At 27.2% G+C, this 20,498-nt stretch overlaps 1 protein-coding gene across 1 annotated transcript in view; it reads right to left on the reverse strand.

Annotated features, from left to right (window-relative positions):
* Positions 1-842: 842 nt before the first annotated feature.
* Positions 843-20,498, reverse strand: part of LOC142325347 (uncharacterized) — a 156,195-nt gene continuing 136,539 nt past the window's right edge. The window contains exon 3 of the mRNA XM_075366997.1: positions 843-1,232. Coding sequence (XP_075223112.1) covers positions 1,136-1,232 — 97 coding nt within the window. The 3' untranslated portion in view covers positions 843-1,135. The remainder of the gene's footprint in view (positions 1,233-20,498) is intronic.

Raw genomic sequence — 20,498 nt, forward strand, 5'->3', positions numbered from 1 at the left:
AAAGTTCGTGGATATGAGTGTCCCTGGGTTTTCAGTGTGAAAATAATTCATCTAAATGGATCAAAAGTGAAGTTAACCTCTAATGTAAATTATTTCATTTCATAAAATATGGGTAATCCTTTTCCAAAGCAAAACGAACCCTCTTATTTGAATCAACACTTCAGAAAAAAATAGTTTTATTAAATGGTTACTCAAATAATCTCTTTATCGATACAGTAACTGTAAAATTTGTTTTATATTAATCAAATTATAATTTATCAAAATCTACTATTATTCTAATAAGTAGATTGTTGTTCTAACAAGTAGTCTGATTGCTTAAAGTATTTGTTATAACTACACATATTTATTATTATATTGAATAAATAGTAAGAAGTATGAGTTAATATCATAACTAGAGCAGTCATTATGAATATACCATTTCTTGCTGAGTAGTTTCAAGTACAAAAATGTTAAATAGATTATTTTAATAATGTTTATAAATTATCACTATATTTAAAAAAAAAACTAAAACATATCAATTAATGTTAAAAAAAAAAACAAAAACCAACAACAAACTGTAATTATTTGATTACATCTTTCTAAATGATAGTTACATTTGAATTAAAGGAAAATACTCATTCTCTACGTAATTATAACTAAATTAGTTGTTTTTTTCATGTCATTATATACTCGTACGAGAGAAAGTAAACTTAAACGAATGCAATAGTTCAAACAACAATGAACGTTTTATTTAACAAATTTTTAAGAAAAATTTTATGCTCAAAACTTCTTTTTAATATGTGGTTTAAAAGAAACAAAAACATATCAAAGCATGAAATTTTTTTTTTGCTTTGTATAAAAAATTCTCACAACCTTGAAAAAATACATAATAATTTTTAGGATAAATAACGACCTATGAATAATTATATAAAAAAGTAATGCTTACTGTTATTATCCCAAAATATATGCCCGCTTTTAATAATTCATAAAAATACAATTCTTATTGTAGAATAATTATTACTATAGTTCTTTGTTTTAAGTTAAATTATAGTATAAAATGTACATTTCATATAAGATGTTGATAATGGTAATGATGATGGTGTGGATGTTGATGATGATGATGATGATAATAATAATAAGTATGATAATTATGACATCATTTCATTGTTGTCGTTGATTCTGTTGCAGTTGTAATGGGTGTACTTCCTAAAGCAGCTTCTAATACGATATTTTTTGCTTCTTCTGCTGTGCACCTGTAACCAACATAACAAATATATAAGTATATATATTAAAATTATAAGTATATATTTTACTTAAAACTTATAAACAAAATATAATGTTTGAGTTTATTGTATGAGAAAATAAAATGTTTAGATAATTTTTTAATCGCTTAACAATTTTCAGAAATAGAATTGCACATTATTTATATGAAAAATTTTAAGAGTATGGAATAACTCAAGGTTTTCATAAATGATACATTTATGAATCATTTTCATAATGATTACACTTGTATCATTTTCATAAAATGATACAAGTGTAAATAGTTTACTGTAAGCTCAAGGGAAGTTTATAAATATTTTTTTCCTTAAACGACAAGCAATTTATTCTGATTAGAAAGATGTCATCCGATCACTAAAACTATAAAAACTTAAGAAACTTCAATCACAATGAGCCATTAAATACTAAAACGCACTCCTTTATTTGATTAATAATTATCTACTTAATTTAATCAAAACGAAGAAACTCAATCGATTTTATATTACTTAACTACTACATACAAATATTCGTTTAACGAGTTATTTAAAAAGATTAAAAAAAAACTGTTTTTAGTTACTATTCTATAGGATATTTAAAAAAATTCTCGGGTATAAAATATTCAGAATTACGAAGAGAAAAGTCCAAGGACTTAAGTCGTCTTCATTAAGAGGAAAATGACGCTTACAGCCGCTTTTTAAGTACTTTATTTCAAGCAAAGTAAAGTGTTAAGAACCTAAGGCGAAAAAAAATTAAATTAAAAGAGTTTGAGAAACTCAGTGCGAAGAAAGTAGTAATAGTAAACTTTAAAATTAAAAATAACGAGGATTAATTATAATGCAATTTGTGCACGACGAATTATAAATATCAGAAGATTAATTAAAATGAATTATATTAAAGCTAACATTTTAGTAATTTTTAACATAGATCTAACGAACTACTTCATTTATGCTTTAAATCGACTTAAATAGAAATAATGACATTCAAAATTCCACCTGTAGATGCTTTTGAAAGCTTTAATTTTCATGAAATCGACGAGTCGATCTTATGATTTTTTTTTTTATGAAGGTCTCCTAGACTAGGTAAAAGATAAGACAGATTGGTGATCACATACTATTTTATTTTCCAAATAATTTAAATGAATCCTTCAAAAACTTGTTGAAAAGTAATATTATAACTTATATTCCATATTGAATCGAAAAGAAGTATATTTAGTATAGGATGAATAGGTTGTTTTAAATCGATTTAGATTTGAAAAAGGTAAAATTCAAGAAAGAATGAGAAAGTATATTTTAAAATTTTAGTTTATGCACAAGCGACCTTTTAGCGGCATATACATATTAATTAAAGTGTTAGTAAAAGAGATGAACAGGTCATTTTAATATTCTTGTAAGCAGAAATCACAATTAGGATGCAGGACACAGAATACAGTAAGAAGGAAACTCTTGAACGTCTAAACTGGATAATCTACAACACTGTAAAGATGAACAAAATATACTGATATGAGAAAAATCAAAATAAACCAAGGCAAAAAAAAAATTAAAGGAGTAAAATTATTCCCAAAAGGATTTAATAGATAAAAACAATATAATTTTAATAATAAATATTTGTACAATTGAAAAATTTTTAATTTAATTTGCACATTGGGTAAGTTTAGAAAAACGTCCCACTCAAACCTTATAACAAGGCTTTATTTTATTTTTATATGTTTTTCAAGCGCTTTCCAAGTGAAAATATGAGTAGTTAAATCAATAAAATTTCTGAACAATTAATATCAATGATAATTTAATAATGATAAATAGAAAACTTAATGTAAACATAAAACAACCCTAAATAAAAGCTATAAAATATGTTATAAGCATTAATTTTTAATAATTTAATTTTTTAATGCATATTTGCATTAAAATTTGATTTGAAGAAAAGATCAACAAGAAATTATTAAAAATTTTATAAACTAAAATAAATCGGAGTTAAAAAAAACATATATTTTATCTGAAAGTAAAGGAATATGTAATAAGACTCATATTAAGACTCTGAAAAAAATACCGCAATACTACATCACAATTGGGTCAGTAGTTTTCGTACCTCGTAAAAGACAAACCAACAGCTCCACGTTTATGTAGGCTACATATAGAAAATAATAGCTTCCGTACTTATGAAGAAACGTTTTTATGCGTTATAATTGTGTAGGTTTAACCACAAATATTTGTAACAATACATTTATTCCTGAATTCTACAATAATGCCTGTAATACAAGGAAACTATCCGTAAATTGTTCAACTAGGAAGTACTGGATATATAATATTGTTCCGTTTTGTTTTCATACGATGTGTACACGGGTGAACACAATTTGATTTTTTAACAACAATAAGTGTGTGTAAAAGATTAGCACGTAAAAAACCTCTATTGTCTAAAAACAGTATAAAAACACTAACTACGAGTATTAAGTTAATCAATGTCATCAGCCAGTTTATTCCTATATTATATCGCTACTTTCTCAGATATGCTGCGCGGTGCGGTTGTTCTTGTCGTACGACTTTCTTCTCTTATATAATAACATTAGTTGTAAAATACGTATACAATTTTAAACAGCTCAAACACATTAACATATAACATAATAATAATAATAAATACATTTTATTAAATTTATTGCAAAAAAAATTCAAACTGTAATTTCTATGATTAAATCACACAATTCATACACCAAGAAAAATAGAGAAATATTTATAAAACCAATAAAAGAAAGAATATGAAATAAGATATTTATATATTTAAAGATATAAATAGCAGAATATAAATAATGCTTAAAATAATTCTTTTTCTTTATTTTTAGTAGTGTTATGCATGTTTTACATATGCGCTCATTGGGTATAGGAAGAGATGTATTTTATATACGTCTGGATTTAACAACGTAAAAATCACAATGAAAAATTATGTATCCCTTTTTCAGTGGCTCTCAAATTGTAAATTCAGAGGGTGTTCGGAACTGTTTAGGTCAGCTATAGCATATCATAGCTCTTTTTCTTTATTCTAAAAAATGTTAGACGTTCTGCGACTTGAACATTATTAAGCATTCATTTAACATATTCTACGTACTTAAGTAAAATTAACCTAAACAATACTTTGAATAAGGAAATATTATTTATCAGGTACATTAATTTATTGGATTAATTTTTATTACAAGATCATCTTCAGGTGACTCAAGATCTTCCCTGTTATGCGTCCCGCACCGAGTTTATTGTTTCTTCTCCCGAATTTAAATAAAATTATGATGTAATATATTTTAAATCATATTAAACGATTAAATAATGTTGTAGTTAAATAACTTTGTAAAACTGTTGCCTGTGTTGGTTCCTCCAAATCAACACAGGTAGGCTTACAGATAAGATAGCGATCTGATATTTTATATTTGTATGCAATATTAATATTTCGTCCCTCGCACATTAATGTGTCTGAAAAATATTTCCTTATTCAAATTACTGTTTAGGTTAATTTTAATTAAGTGGGTAGAATTTATTAAATGACTGGTTAAGTGTGTAGCAAACATTTTTCCCGCACGGCATGTTTGTTTTAGGATGATCTAATGACAAAATGGAAAGTAAAATTTTTCATTTTGTTAATATTCTACTTTCGTTTATTACATATAAAAATTACTGTATGTTTCTATATATTTCTTTGTGAAGTTAAGGTGATATTTCGTTAGTTGCAGTGTTAAGAGTATTCGAAAAATCGTTGTTGTAAAGCATTATTACAGGTGTCACGACTATATGAGAGAAAGGTTACATTAAGTTATTGTAAAATTGCAGCATCCGAATGAAAAATTGCTAGTTTTGTATTCGGATGGTTGCATATTCCATATTTTACAACAATTCATAATGTGGAAAAATCAGCAATTCATAAATAATGCATAAAAAAAATTCGGAGAGCATAATATAAAAGATCCAATCTTGATATTAAAAAGCAATATATAAAAATTAAATATTTCTTTATTAGCTTAATTTTTAATTATAATAACAAAGTAATTCAAAGATATGTACTAGGCTATAATAAGAATGTGTGTGTGTGTCTATATATACATATATATATATATATATATAAAGTAGCCATAAGTAGTTGGCAGAATCCAAGAAAAATTTAAAATTTTGGAAATCGTGCTGTATCTTCAAACTTTTCGATGAAGCCAAAAACTCTTAATTTTTTTGGTTTTTCGAAGGGAATTTTGAATTTAAAGTTACTGAGCGCTAATAACCATTACAGTCAATTACATTTTAATTTCTATATTGCATTTACACTAAAACAATCATAATTTAACATATGAGCTATAATACTGATTTAATTTTATGTGTTCTTTTAAGTCTGAAATCTTATCTATTCCTCCAAACTGGTAAAATGTATTAACGTTTAAAATTAAGCGAGAGAAAAATTAATTCATTAAAATATTAATTAAGAATAATTAATTTTTAAAATAAGCATTGCTGGATGACAGTCACAATAACAGGGGAAAAAATGCACGATAAAGATCAATACATCCTTACCCCATAACATTAAGTAACCATTAATCAGACTTGGAAAATATTCTAAAAAACAAAATCGCAAAAAGAACAGTAAATCGTAATGTAAATTAATTATATTTATTTAATATATTGTAACAAGACCGGTACAATGGACCTGAGTAACGGATTCCTATCAATTAAAAAGAAAGTAGTCGAAAATATAATAATGGGAGTATCCAGAAAGGGGCTAAAAGAAACCCTTTTGGTAAAGGTAACAGGTCCGTTCAACAATCGTCTTTTATAACACTGTCCACTGACACATCTATGTATTATTTTTTTTTTCTTGAATTTTTACGGGCATCGACTACATTAGCCCTCGCCACGTTCTTAGAAAGAAATTAGTATCACCATCAGGATCGTCATATGTAAGGGTGTAAAGGGCCCTTACATTTTATTTAAAAGCACCGTTAAATAGCGGCCGTTAAAAATTTAGTTAAGATAGATAATTATTTAATGCACACACCCGGTAGATCTTAATGTTAAGGCTTATTAAAGAATGCTGGGACCGAATAATTTCCAATGATTTGTAATCTTCCTGATTTTTAGACCTCCTTTTTTATAAATTTATTCGACGAAGGATTTGAAAGAAACTGTTAATCAAATAAACGCTACATGGATTGAAAATAGATATTCAAAAGTGTATTTGTAGCATTTCACAAGCAACATCAAGAAAAGTAAAAAAAATATATATACATATATACCACATTTAAACATGCCACGAAATTTAATTCGGGCATTTTGTTACCGAGCACTTTTAACATTCATTGTGTCTCTGCAAGTGCAATTTCTAAAATTTATATTTAAACAGTATCTACTCGTATTTTTAAAATATACACTATGTAAATGAATAGGTTTTGTATAATATTAATTTGAAAGGAATTGGAGTGCAAGAACGTTTGATCATATTGCATCATTTAACTATCAATATCTGATTATAATACCTGATGACTTTTTAATTTTTCTATTTTAAATGATTTACTATCACCACCTAGAATATTCTAGAATATAGTCATAATTATAATGTAATAATAATAAATTATGTAGGAAAAATGTGATATTATAATTTTATAATCATTAAAAAAGTAAATGTACGAAATACATTTCTTAAAGTAATGAAATAAAAGTACTAGTTTGAAATAACAGTGTTTTTACAACATACATTGTCATAACCTTTCTTTAATATTACCAAGTAAACTCAACGATAAGCAGTAGTTTTTTAATACAAGAATTACTAGTTTTTCGATATCCATGAGATTACTGTCATGGCTTATGAGATTACTGGTAGAAGATGCCTTACGACGAAACGTAAGGATTTCGATTAAATTTCCAATGAGGATTTTCCCATCCGTTTTGCATAATAAAAATAATATAAAAGCAAAAGACTTTCCATAAGTTTGAAAGAAAATAATTAAATCAAGTCGATAAGTAATTAATAAAAATCAAGTAAAAACAAGATGTAGTAAGGATAAATAAATAAACATTTTAAAAACTAACACAAAATAATTTTTTACCACAACATAACAGTTACTTTAGATTATTCTAACGATAATTAAGGTCGATAGAATAAAAGCAAAAGAAAGAAAACCTGAAAGAGTAATCTAGATAAAAAGTGGGACATCGGATGTACAACGAATTAACAATTTTGGTAGCTTCCTCACTTTGACCTTCGATATAGTTGAATAGATAATAATAAAACATAATTATAACAATTTTGTATTTAATTGTTTCTTTTCTCTGTAATAAGAATAAAATATAAAAGGAGGACATGTCGTTAAGATAAAAAGACGAGGTACTATCAAAATAATAACAGGAACATATAACAATAGTAAAAAATAGATATTCAATATTTTTTCCGCTGATTTTTTTTCTTCTGTAATTGATAATTAAAGAACAATATAAAGTGAAAAAAGAAAATGGAAAAGAAATTTAATTGGATTAATTAAACAAAAAGTAAAAGAAACAAGAACAAATTCTATAAAAACATCACAAAACATTGAACAACTTTAAAAAAAGATGTTAAAAGCCTAAACTGAGATTATACATGAAAAAAGTCCTTTTTTAAAATGTTATAACGTAAATTGAAATCTATAAATTAAATAAAGATTAAAACATGACATAATTTGCATCTTTTTCCCAAATAATAAAATAAGTTTTAGTAATATATGATATTACTAAGTAAATATCACGTTTACACTAATAGTAAGTAAACTAAAGCAGTCTGAGAATTTTTAGAGGAAAATAAAAAAATAAATAATTTTTAGAGTTTTATCAAATGATTTTTAAATACCCACATGCCGTAAAATATAAGGTAATATTTTACTATAGAGGATATTAATTATACTTTATTTAGTTTTTATAAAAACATAACTGGTTAAAAATTGTGGCCTACAATTTCTCATTCAAGAAAATTTTCAGGCAAAAATAATGATTATGGAAATAAATAGTTTTCAAAACTTACAAAGAAAAAAAACAACACATATATAATGTGTGAATGAGCGCGCGCGCACACACACACACACACACACACACACACACACACACACACACACACACACACACACACACACACACACACACACACACACACACACACACACACACACACACACACACACACACACATACAAACACAAACAAAAAAAAAACTAGTCTATATAATATTAAAGAAATTTCTATTCACAACTACATAATTTAATGAGGGTTAAACTTAAAAAAAATCAAAAAAATTATTCAATTCAGTTAGCTTCATATATTTTATTACATTTTTACACAATTATTAAAGGTTTTGTTACTGAATAATTAATTCCTAAGATGGTTTGTGAAATTTTTTTTTACTAAGAAACTATTAATATTACATTCGTTTTGATCAAACCCATTACATCAGGTTGCTAATCGATTGGTTATTTAAATACGTTTTTTTAAAGAATATAACAAATTTCACTATGTAATTTCTTTATTAAAAAGTTTCAGTCCTGAAAAAATAGTTTCAGAAAAAATAGCGATGCTAACTTAGGATTCCTTACGGAAAATCCTTTCCTTTCTGTAGAATTATGTGATACATGGAGCTTATTTATATAATCTTTTCAGGTAGATCAATCAATGACGATATATGAAATTAAATCTAGTATAAAATATATGAAATTTTAGCAACTACTTCAAAGTTTAATTTAAATGATTGGAATTAAGTACATGATTGTAATGTAGGCATAAATTATACGTATTAATTATTATTTTTATTATTGTATTTTTTTAATGTTTTTTCTAATGATCTTGAGCTGCAAATACACAGATATATGAAAAAAATATGATGCATGAAATTACTTACGATAGAATCCTAGAAAATCTATTAAAAACCAACCAACTATTTCATCTTTAACATCATAATTTATGATAAAAAAAATAATTATTCAAGTATTATTAAATAATTTAAGTATTTTTAGGTAATTTTTTAAATAATTTTGTTGATAATCTATAATCAGCTGTAAAGAAACAAATTTAAAATAACAATAATAATTAATGTACTATCATGATAAAACAGTTTACGGTTTCTTTAACACGACACTCATTAAAATTTGTAGTCATTCTTAAGAATACAAAAATTACTTTCTGTTATAAAATAATTTTGAATTCATACTACCTCTATTAAAAAAGAAAAAAAACCAATAAAAATTGAACTTAGAAGTCGTATACAGCAGAGTATGCAACAAATATTAGACAAATAAAATTGGGTAGATACGAAACTATTTTATCGTTAAGCCAAAAATAAAACATAATATTATGATCGTGGAAAAAAGTAAATATTAAACTGTTAAATTGGACAAAAAGTCGATTACTAAATACTGTTATGTATAACTAGTACATACAGTGATAGAATTTCAACTCAGCTACAGAGTAAACATGTTAAAAATAATATGATGTTCCCAAATTGTAAGAAAATTTTAATTTGTAAAAAATCTATATTGGATGTTATAAATAAACATACAACTATTATTTATTTACAATTTGTGTGTATGCATGTATAAATAATACACACACACACACACACACACACACACACACACACACACACACACACACACACACACACACACACACACACACATACACACACACACACACACACACACACACACACACACACACACACACACACACACACACACACACACACACACACACACACACTACGAAATGAAATAAAATACTAAAATTTTTTTGTATCCTAAAAGATCATATTTTATTTCGTTTCCTACCTCATTTATACCGCCTACAAAAATAAATGACCAATTGTAAGTTTAACAGATGAAAGTTTCCTCGTTACATTGAAATTTAAAATGTTTAACAAGTTCAGGTTTCATTACAATGGTTTACAGTACCACTAAACTAATAATGATGAAAGATTCAAGATATTTATTTTAGATAAGTACAAATAATTAATAAATATTATTTAATAAACAGCTGAATGAAGCAAAATAATACTTAAAATAATCTTTACAAAAACACGAAAAATGTATTGCTGCTATAGTAAAATGTTGGGTGGATGTGTCAATAACAATAAATAACTTACACGGTCTAAGAAAAGAAATTATGCAAGACGTTAAATAAAACGGACAGGGTCACTGGTCATTAGTTTTACAATTTTCATGGTCAGTAGATAAAAAAAAAAAAATCACATGGTCAGTAGTAAAAAAAAAGAAGAAAATAAGTAAATAACATTGGGGGAGCGATTGTTATAGTTTTAGTTGATTAACTTGACGACAGATAGCGCAGTAACAATCGTCACGTACTGATTGCTTACTTTACACTAGACACATCCTCCTATATATGAACCAAGCGTGACAAAAAAATACAATAAACGTACGAACTTTCATTTGAACATTAGTTTACAAAACAAAGAAGCGATGCAGTCTGCAGTGCTGAAATTGAAAAAAAAAATTATGATTCAACGTACTGAATAACAACAAAAGAGGAATAAAATATGTCAGTGCACTCGTAAACACAGGATACGAATTCCCCTTTCACACACACACACACGCGCGCGCGTGCAAAACAAAACAATGTATATAATATATATATGGCAGTAATGAAATAACCAAACAGTAGTTTCTCAATGAGTTTAAAAACTGGATACATGTAACAATACTGCAAAGAAAAGAAGCATCCAAGATTTGCTTTCATCCACCGTTCACACATATTCGAATACGTTTTACCAAATTAGTTAAAACTTTATGGTTCATAAAATTTTCCTCTGATTATTGATTTCGACTTTTCAATCTTCGATAAATCAGCATGCGCGACTTTACCGTAGAGTAAATTCAACAAATTATGTCTGCATCAATGAAGTAAATGAATATTTAAGCCTCTTTATTTCAGTTCTGTTTATCAGCCTTATAATTAAATTATTTCACAAACAGAAAGTCTGGAAAACGTTTTAAAAAACATAACTTCAAGTGATCATCAAAAGTGTAGTTTTCCTTGAAAAAATATGAGCCAAAAGTTTTATTAAAAAAATAAATTGCTTATTCAATTGTAATAATAAAATAAATAAATTATCAACCTTCAATCCACACAGAAATCTACATACGTCTGGGTATGTTAATGTATGTTCCATCCACTCGTGTAACAATTTCTTTTTAGAGCTTCTGCTCAATTTCATATGAAAAAAATTACAGAACCTAGGGATCCAAGAAAAGGAAATGAGAGATTAATAAGCTATTCAGATAAAAAAGTACACGAAGTTAAGTTTGAATGGGTGAAGAAGGGAAAGAATCACATCAAAGTGAAATGATCGGAAGGAAAACTAAATATGCGGAAAAAATAAAAAGGATATTGGGAGAAAAGAAAAAGAAACCAGAAGAAATGATATTTTGGTGGTTCATAATGATATTTTAGTTGGCCTAACCACAAAAAAGAAGTGAAATTGGTTAATTGAATTTTTTAAAGTGAAATATCACAATCATTTGCGATACGTACAGATGAATTTAATTTAATTTTTACTTAAGTGAGATAAGATGCTTGAAAATCAAAATTGAGTCAACTGAGAAAATAAATTCAGTATTATAATTAATAAAAGCAAGTACATTTTTATAGCAATGCAAAACTAATTAATACTGCACGAATTTTTTCTTCAATTATCAACCACTTTACTAATTTGATCCCATCCTCTATTTTTATCTGTTCTAGCAAATATTTTAACCTTTGCATATTTACTACATCTCAATTACCTGTTCTATATATCCCATTGTTTTCCTTCGTAAGGAAGAATATACCTTCTTCTGTCCTGAATTTTTATAACATAGATGTCTTCACACATGACCTAACAATTGAGTTCGTTTCATTAGACTATCCTGTCACAAATTTCTTTCCTCACCCATTCGTATTAAATTTTTTTTATTTCGGATTTCATTAATTTATTTTATTTTTTATATCTTCTTGTAACATCACAGGATTTCAAAACCCTATAATATTATCATTTCATATTAATCTGATGTCCAAATTTCATTGTTATAAAGTGCTACGCTTCACAAAAAATATTTTCTGGAATTTCTTTTTAATTTGTAGAACCATATTTAATACCAACAAACGTATTCTTTACATGAAGTCTGCTTGGTAGAGCCAGTCTGTTTTATTATAATTGCGTTATTTCGTCCACTCTTTGTAATTTAGACTTTAATAAAGAAATCCTTCCGCTTCTGATAAAATGTTCATAAGAGATCAAAATATGTTTTCTCATCAAATTCAGTAAAAAGTGTTTTATTAAGATTATAATAATGTTTACTCCATGAAGCTAAAATAACAAAAGAAAAAGAAACTAGAAATACAGTTATTCGTCCTGAGTATACGAAGAATCCTCAGTGATGATTACATATGAATTGTTGACATATAATAACTATTCAAAAAAAAAAAAAAAGAAGCAGCCTACATGCGTAAAATTATATATTTTTTGCTTGCGTTTATTTATATATTATAAAAGGTAATAACAAACACTCAAAATAAACAGACAAACATCACTACAAATACAATTTTATTTATACATTTTATACCATTATAGTGTGAAAAAATACAGCATGGAAATTACAAGAAATACAAGTTTCATATCTGACATAATAACAACAGAGTTGTTGGTTTTATTTCGTTTATTGTGCGTATTGAAAGTATATAAAGTGTTCCACAAACCTGGTTTTAATACAGCATTCAAATCAATTCTAAAAAAAAATTATTTAGTACTAATTTTTAATAGAAAGGTAGTAAAATTTTTACCCTAATAATGATTTCGATTAAACAGATAAAATTAATAAAAAGCTTTACTAACAATAATATAACAAAAATTATTCACTTTTCTGACAACCTGAATTAGTACTAATAAATTCATAATTATTCATTATAAAACTTTACTACCGAATTACTTTTTATTATTTACTTTTTGGTAAAAAAAAAATATATGAACATTAAAAATTTACGAATTCAACATTTTACATTTTAAATCTGTCATCAAATTTTTTTGGCCATCTAATAGTTTTGTTTATTTGCATATATTTAAAAGATTTCAAAAATGTATCATAAAAGTTTTAAAAATGATTAAAAATGTAGTTTTTTTTTAAAAACTGTATAATATTTTTTCATAGAAAAATAGATTTTGTGATTCTAAACTGTTACAAAATTAGTTTATAGAAGCGTAAAAAAACAAGTGAAAGATATCGAATGCGTTCTACTTTATTAGGAATAAGATTTTTTTTTAATCTAAAATAACAGTTGGATGTAATTTAATAGACAAGCATAAGAACCTTTACTTATTTTCGATATTTTATATTTGTTCAGAAGTTAACTAAAAAGGCAAAGTACATTAAACATTATTTGTGAGTTTAAAATTAACTGTAAAACGCCTTAGGAAGTGAAACTTAGAGGTAAAAACTGCTATGTGTAATTATTCTGCTCTACTGTCACATATATAGTTAATGTTACACTCTAGTGTAACATCACTTGTCTTAAAAAAAACCCACGATGCTTACGATTTCTCTAACTTTTATTACGTTTAATATAATGTGAATGTAAGTTTACAGCTTAATCTAATGTAATTTTCGTTTAATAGTAATATATCAATGAACAAGTGTAACGATACGCTGAACATCAGCTTAAACCTGTATGTTATGGACAATGACACTGATCCATTAGAAAGTAAACAACATTTTATGCTATTTACTTGAACACATTACCGTTTTACAGTAATGAAACAAACAAGCACATATATACAGACGCAAAGTTACGCGTGCGGGTGAGTTAAATGCGATGAGAAATACATGAAACTTTCATAATAGGAAGAAATCTCTCTGTTGTAATATATATGATGCATAAAACAAACATTTCTAGACGTTATCTTTTTGTAAAAATCACAAATTAGCCTCATTTATGTACATACACCAGCATGTAAATTTTTACGTGAAAAAAGTACTGAGTAAATGAACGGTTCCCATGTAGTTACTCAATCGAACGCCAACTTATATAAAATGTATTCAGCTCTGTACATTACTGAACAATTAAACTAACAATGAAATTATTACCTATATAAATATTGCTTTAAAATAATTTTATATTATCAAATCTCACTTGCCAGTCTCTCACACGTAATCAGTACAATATAAAACTCTTTTTTAATTTTTTAATGAATATATGAAACTTACACGCAAAAACTCAAATAAATAATCGTACAGGTATTACTTACAATATAAGAAATATAACAAATAATAATAATAATATAACAAATAATTTATTATGAAAAACAGAGCAAAATTCTTTGTAAATTATAGATTTTGAAAAAAAATTTATGATGACAATAATTATTATTAGCAAATTTGATCTCAAAAATAACTACCAGTAATTTTGAAATGTAAATAAAGCCTTTAAAGTTTTCACTTTTGGATATAATGTTCTACACATATAAACGAAGATGTCATGACTGACTGATTCATTCAGTCATCAATTCCCAACCTACTAAAGATAGATATAATAAATTTTGAGGGTACGTTCATTCTGTATAGTAGAGATGTTCTAAGAAAGGATTTTGGGAAATTCGAAATCTAAGAAGATGAATTGGGATGTAATAATACTGTAGGTTTTTTCTATTTTTGTCAGTTTCTAAAAGAGATATCGATTAGATCTTTGTTTTAAAAGTTTTCTTAAACAAATATCAAAAAATCGATTCAGTTTTTCAATTTTTTTCATCTGAAGGGGCGATATACGATCAAGCAGATGTTTTAAGAAGTCGTCGATATCTTCTAAAATTAATGATTTATTCAGAAATTAATGATTTCGCAAAATCCTTCTTAGTACACCTCTACTATATAAAACAAAAGTACCCTCAAAATTTCTTGTCTCTAACTTCTTAAAACGAATATTTCAAAACTAATTTCTGAGTTTTGCGAAATTCGATGAAGTGGATGAAATGGGTTAAAACTAAATTTCATCTTTTTCGAATTTTTGCGGTACAAATTGAGAAATCAGCTTGATTTTCGGTAAATATATTTTTAATATAAATATCTAAAAATCTATTTTTGCATTTGTCGATATCTTGTGTTTTTTATTTAAGAAAAGACTGTTTTTCCTACGGCCAAATCTATGTGGCCAGCTCTAAAGTAAGTTCTTCATCAAGTTTAATGATTTTTAGCACCGAACTGAAGGACTACTATGGTAGTGTGTAAAATAGTTATGACATAATTTTCTATGATATAATTGTAATAATTTATGGCTTTGTACCATATGCATTTTTTAAAAGTATTTCTTCATAATGTAAATGTATTTATCCGTAATGAATAACAATAAATTTTCGTCATATGGGAATACCGAATTGCCCTTTCTTTTAAGTAAACACGACAAATAAAGTTTAGTGTAGTTATTACTATTAACTATTGTACTTTTAGTTGGTCAATTCAATCAATCTATGTTATTCCTCATTTAGATTTTCGCCGGGAATGCCATGATAGGTATATACAAAGTCTTTTCAAAAAATAACCGACCTTTTTTAATTACCCGCCAAAGGAGATATGTAGTAACGTGCGGTTGGCAGTATTGTGTCCCGCATAATCTCCTCTCTAAACCACATTTTCTTGGATTGTTGATATTTCGTTTAGTTTTTGTGTTATTGTTATTTGAGTGCAACATGTTTAAGTGTTAGTAGCGATATTTGTAATGTGCGATTTTTTGATGACTGAACTTTTGTCTCAATGTAGCCGTAAACCCAGCTTTCGTATCCCGTTACGATCCTTTCCATGAATATTTCATCGTCATCAGCTTGTTCATGGAGTTGCCGGCAATTGTCCACTCGCTTTTCCTTCTGCTGTTCGGTCATAAAACGAGGAACAAACATTGCTGCAACTCTATGCATACTCAATTTTTCAGTCAAAATGTCATGGCATGATCCAATCGAGATGCTAACCCTTTCCGCAAGTTCTTTGACAGCCAATAGGCGATTTTCACGCACCAGATCGTTGATTTTCTGAGCATACGTCATCAGTTGAAGTTGTAGACCTTCTTGGTCGAGAATCATCTTCAACTGACTGACGACCACTTTTAAATCGTGAAAACCATTCGCAGCATTGTGTAAGACCCAGAGCATCATCTCCATAAGTTTGTTTCAAAACTTGAAAAGTTTCTGTAAAAGTTTTCCCCAGTTTGACGCAAAGTTTTACCGTTGCTTGCGAAAAACACACATTACAAAAATCGCTATCAACACTTAAACACGTTGCACTCAAATAACAATAACACGAAAACTAAACGAGATATCAACAATCCAAGAAAATTTGGTTATAGAGGAGGTTATGCGGGACACAATACTGCCAACCGCACGTTACTAAATATCTCCGTTGGTGCGTAATTAAAGAAGTTCGGTTATTTTTTGAACAAACCTCGTATATAAAAAAACAATCATAGATAATAATTGTTACTCAGGTAACAATTAAAAATCTATCTTGCATATATATGTTTCTATTTTGAAGTTAAATTATTGTTTGCTATATAAAAGCTGATTAATTCAAATTTTAAGATTAGAGCTTGTGTATGGGAGGTCAATATAATATCCAATAAGTTTAAAATACTGATACGAGTAAAGAAACTTATTATGTTAATCTATTGAAAGTAAACGACAAATCCTGTTAAAGAAGAATAGAATTTTTAAATTATCTTTTAAGGTGATTATGAAGAAACTTATGACACAGTAACAGATAATTAAATTTTCTAGAAGTGAAGTTCTACGGTAAAATAATTGAATGAAAAATAGTGAGAAGAGTTGGCTCTAGGCCATTTGATGTTATTGCGTAGATTCCCTTTTTTGAAGGGAAATGAAGGTATTGTTATACAGCAGTAAATCAAATTGTATAGATGAACTGAAGTACAATAAAAATAAATTAACTTAATTGATGAGAACAATTTTTTTGTAAACAGCAATAAATTAATATTAAAGCTAAGACTACAAATATGTATGGATAAAGAAAACAAAATTATTTTGAACACAGTAACGATTTGACGTTAATTTTTAATGTAGAATTTTCTTTAAAATAATGATAAATGTATACAAAACCTTTTTACGGGATATACCTGTTGAGATATATACTAATGCAATAATAAAAAAATCTGATGTGGACACCACATGACTTCCTTGCACGCCTATTAAATTACGTATACACATCTAAAAAAAATGAAAAGTACATAAAACTTTTATTTCATTAATAACTTCTGATATTTTTTTCATTTTGTTTTTTTTTATTGTTATTGTTGAATTATTATTTATTGTAAAAGTTTTTTTACAATCAGAAGTTAATAATTATTAATAAATCAATATATTTAAATTAAAAAAAAATTTAAACAAATGGAGTTGAAGCCTGATTCGAATCGATGTGCATTTCTCTTCTAAGATCAAAGTATTTCATTAATTAAAATTTTATTTGGTTATAACTTTGGAACAAATGAAAATATGTACCACTTATGATATATCTTGATAAGCTCTCAATGAGAGCTTATTTCTGCAGATAAGAAAAAGTCCAAAATCCAAATTTCTGAGATTTTGGGCTTTACGGACACTTTTGGTCCAGTTGATTGCAATCAAAAGGGAAGGTGCACAACTAGATGTTACAACAGTGCTAAATCCAAAATTTTAGCATCCTACAGCTAATAGTTTTTGAGCTATGCGAGATACTTAAGGTACGTACGAACGTACAGACGTCACGCCGAAACTAGTCAAAATGGATATTTCCGTTGAAATCTGAAAACCGAAATTTTTCGCGATCACAACAATTCCTTTACTTCGTATAAGGAAGTAAAAATCTTAATTTTAATAATTTTTTTCCTATCTTTGAATTTGAAAAAAGTTTAAATCAATTTTTTGAAATGTCTGGTAAACAGTGAACGTAAAATAATGTTACATTACAGAGGCACGAAAACCCCGTTAATTGTTATTAATGAATAAAAAAATTTGTAATAGATATAATAAAAAATATTTTAAAAGATTGTCCAAAATTTGACATAGATTTTGTAATAAAAATTATATTAATTATTGTTAATGGAAATATACGAAAATGTCCAGTTTTCAAACGTATTTATTAATTTATTTTAATAAAGTGAGATTTTCAGAGAGATTTTAAATATTAGATTCTCTTCCCTTCTATATGGTAAGTCCGTCCGTGAAACTAAACAATATAAATCATCTGACACTTTTATATCTTCATAAATAAAAATTAACGATTATGGAAGAAAATTATGCATCAGAGCTCAAACCCAATTTTTAGGTTCATAAAAATTTAAGAAACATTTCATGAATAAACTAACTGCCACGTTTCCAGTTGAGAAACTGTACGTTAAAATAAATACTGAATTAATTCATGTAGTTTTTTATCCCTAGACTATGCATATCATAACTAATTTTTAGGAAAACCGTAAGGGATTTTAGATTTTTCATAAGACGTTATCAGAGTAAAGTTCCAATGGGCTAAAATTTTTCCTATTTTCATTAAAAAATTAATTTTAATAAATTTCGCATTGTTATTTAATTATTCTTAAGGAAAATATAAAACTACACCAAAGACCTTTTTTATATTAAGATCATTGCTGCTACGACTATTGCTGCTATAGACTGCCATTATTAGGAACTAACATCAAGACAATTTAAAAAAATTGTTTTTTTGCTTGATGAATCAATTCACCACAGATACTTTGAAGCTAGTACAAAGGAATATGGAAATGAAATTTCTGGCGTATGAAAAATGCCATGCCCGACTGGGCTTCGAACCCAGGACCTCCGATTGGAAGGCCGAGATACTATCGCTCTCCCACTCAGAACAACAATTTATAAAAGTAGTACAAAGTATAAGAACATAAAAAATTTCAATTTCAGATACAGGCATACAAATACGACATTAACTTTACGTAATTTTATTAAAATAGAAATGGTGTTTTATATTTTTTTTTTGTACTTAGTATTATTATTTGTAAACAATTTCTAATAAATATAAAAGAAACTCGTCAGGTGGTATACTTCCTCTAGATGTTTCTAGCGGATACTGATCTTCAGCGTGTAAAAGCGTATGATGAACGTGTGTGAAATATGGCTTTCCCGATAAATTAAAAAAGAAAAATATATTATTCTCAACAGGTGTTCATTCGTCAAACGTTTGTATTTAGCGTAATTTTTTCTTTTACTATGTTTTCTATCAATAGATTTCTGTGACGAACTGGAAATAAGTTTCCCGTTTTTTTCCGATGAGAATCAATGAATCCGTTACAAGATTTGTACAAAACACACGTAAAAAATAAAGAAACTGTGAAGTTTAAGATAATGGGAATATAAAATCAATAATTCTGTCTTTTAACAGATGTCACCTCTTAACAAATTTCATTGTTCTCATTTATCATATTCTATCCCACATGCAAAAAAAAATTACAATAATAATAATCTAATCCCGTATATTGAAAATAACTTTCCTCGTGTGTTTTTTAAAAATTATTTATATAACGCAGTTTCTGTGAATTAATAAATCATGCTAATCATAAAATTTCATGGGCTGTATTAAACAACATCGGAATTTACAAAAATTTATAAAATAATTAACAAAAAATATATAAAAGTATAATATAATAAATTACATTACACATGCGCCCTCGCGCGCGCGCGCGCGCACACACACACACACACACACAAGAATATGTCCTGAGGTGACTGATTATCAAAGCCCAGCGAAAACTACTGAAGATAAATTGATGCAAATTTGCGTATATATGTTACTTTTACGGTCTCTCTCTTTTCCTGTTTAGCCTCCGGTAACTACCGTTTAGATAATACTTCAGAGGAGGAATGAGGATGATATTGTATGAGTGTAAATGAATGTAGTCTTGTACATTCTCAGTTCGACTATTCCTGAGATGTGTGGTTAATTGAAACCCAACCACCAAAGAACACCGGTATCCATGATCTAGTATTCAAATCCGTGTAAAAACAACTGGCTTTACTAGGACTTGAACGCTGGAACTCTCGGCTTCCAAATCAGCTGATTTGGGAAGACGCGTTCACCATTAGACCAACCCGGTGGGTCTACTTTTACGGTCTAAATACACGTTAAGAAAGGATTTTTTGAAATTCCGAGTTAAAAGGGTTAAAATGGAGTAACAATAAAATTTACTACTTTTTTAAATTTCTCGGTAATAAATGAAGATATAAACTTGATTTTTGGT

The sequence above is a fragment of the Lycorma delicatula genome, chromosome 5, assembly GCF_047948215.1.
Source record: "Lycorma delicatula isolate Av1 chromosome 5, ASM4794821v1, whole genome shotgun sequence".
Classification (NCBI taxonomy): Eukaryota; Metazoa; Arthropoda; class Insecta; order Hemiptera; family Fulgoridae; genus Lycorma; species Lycorma delicatula.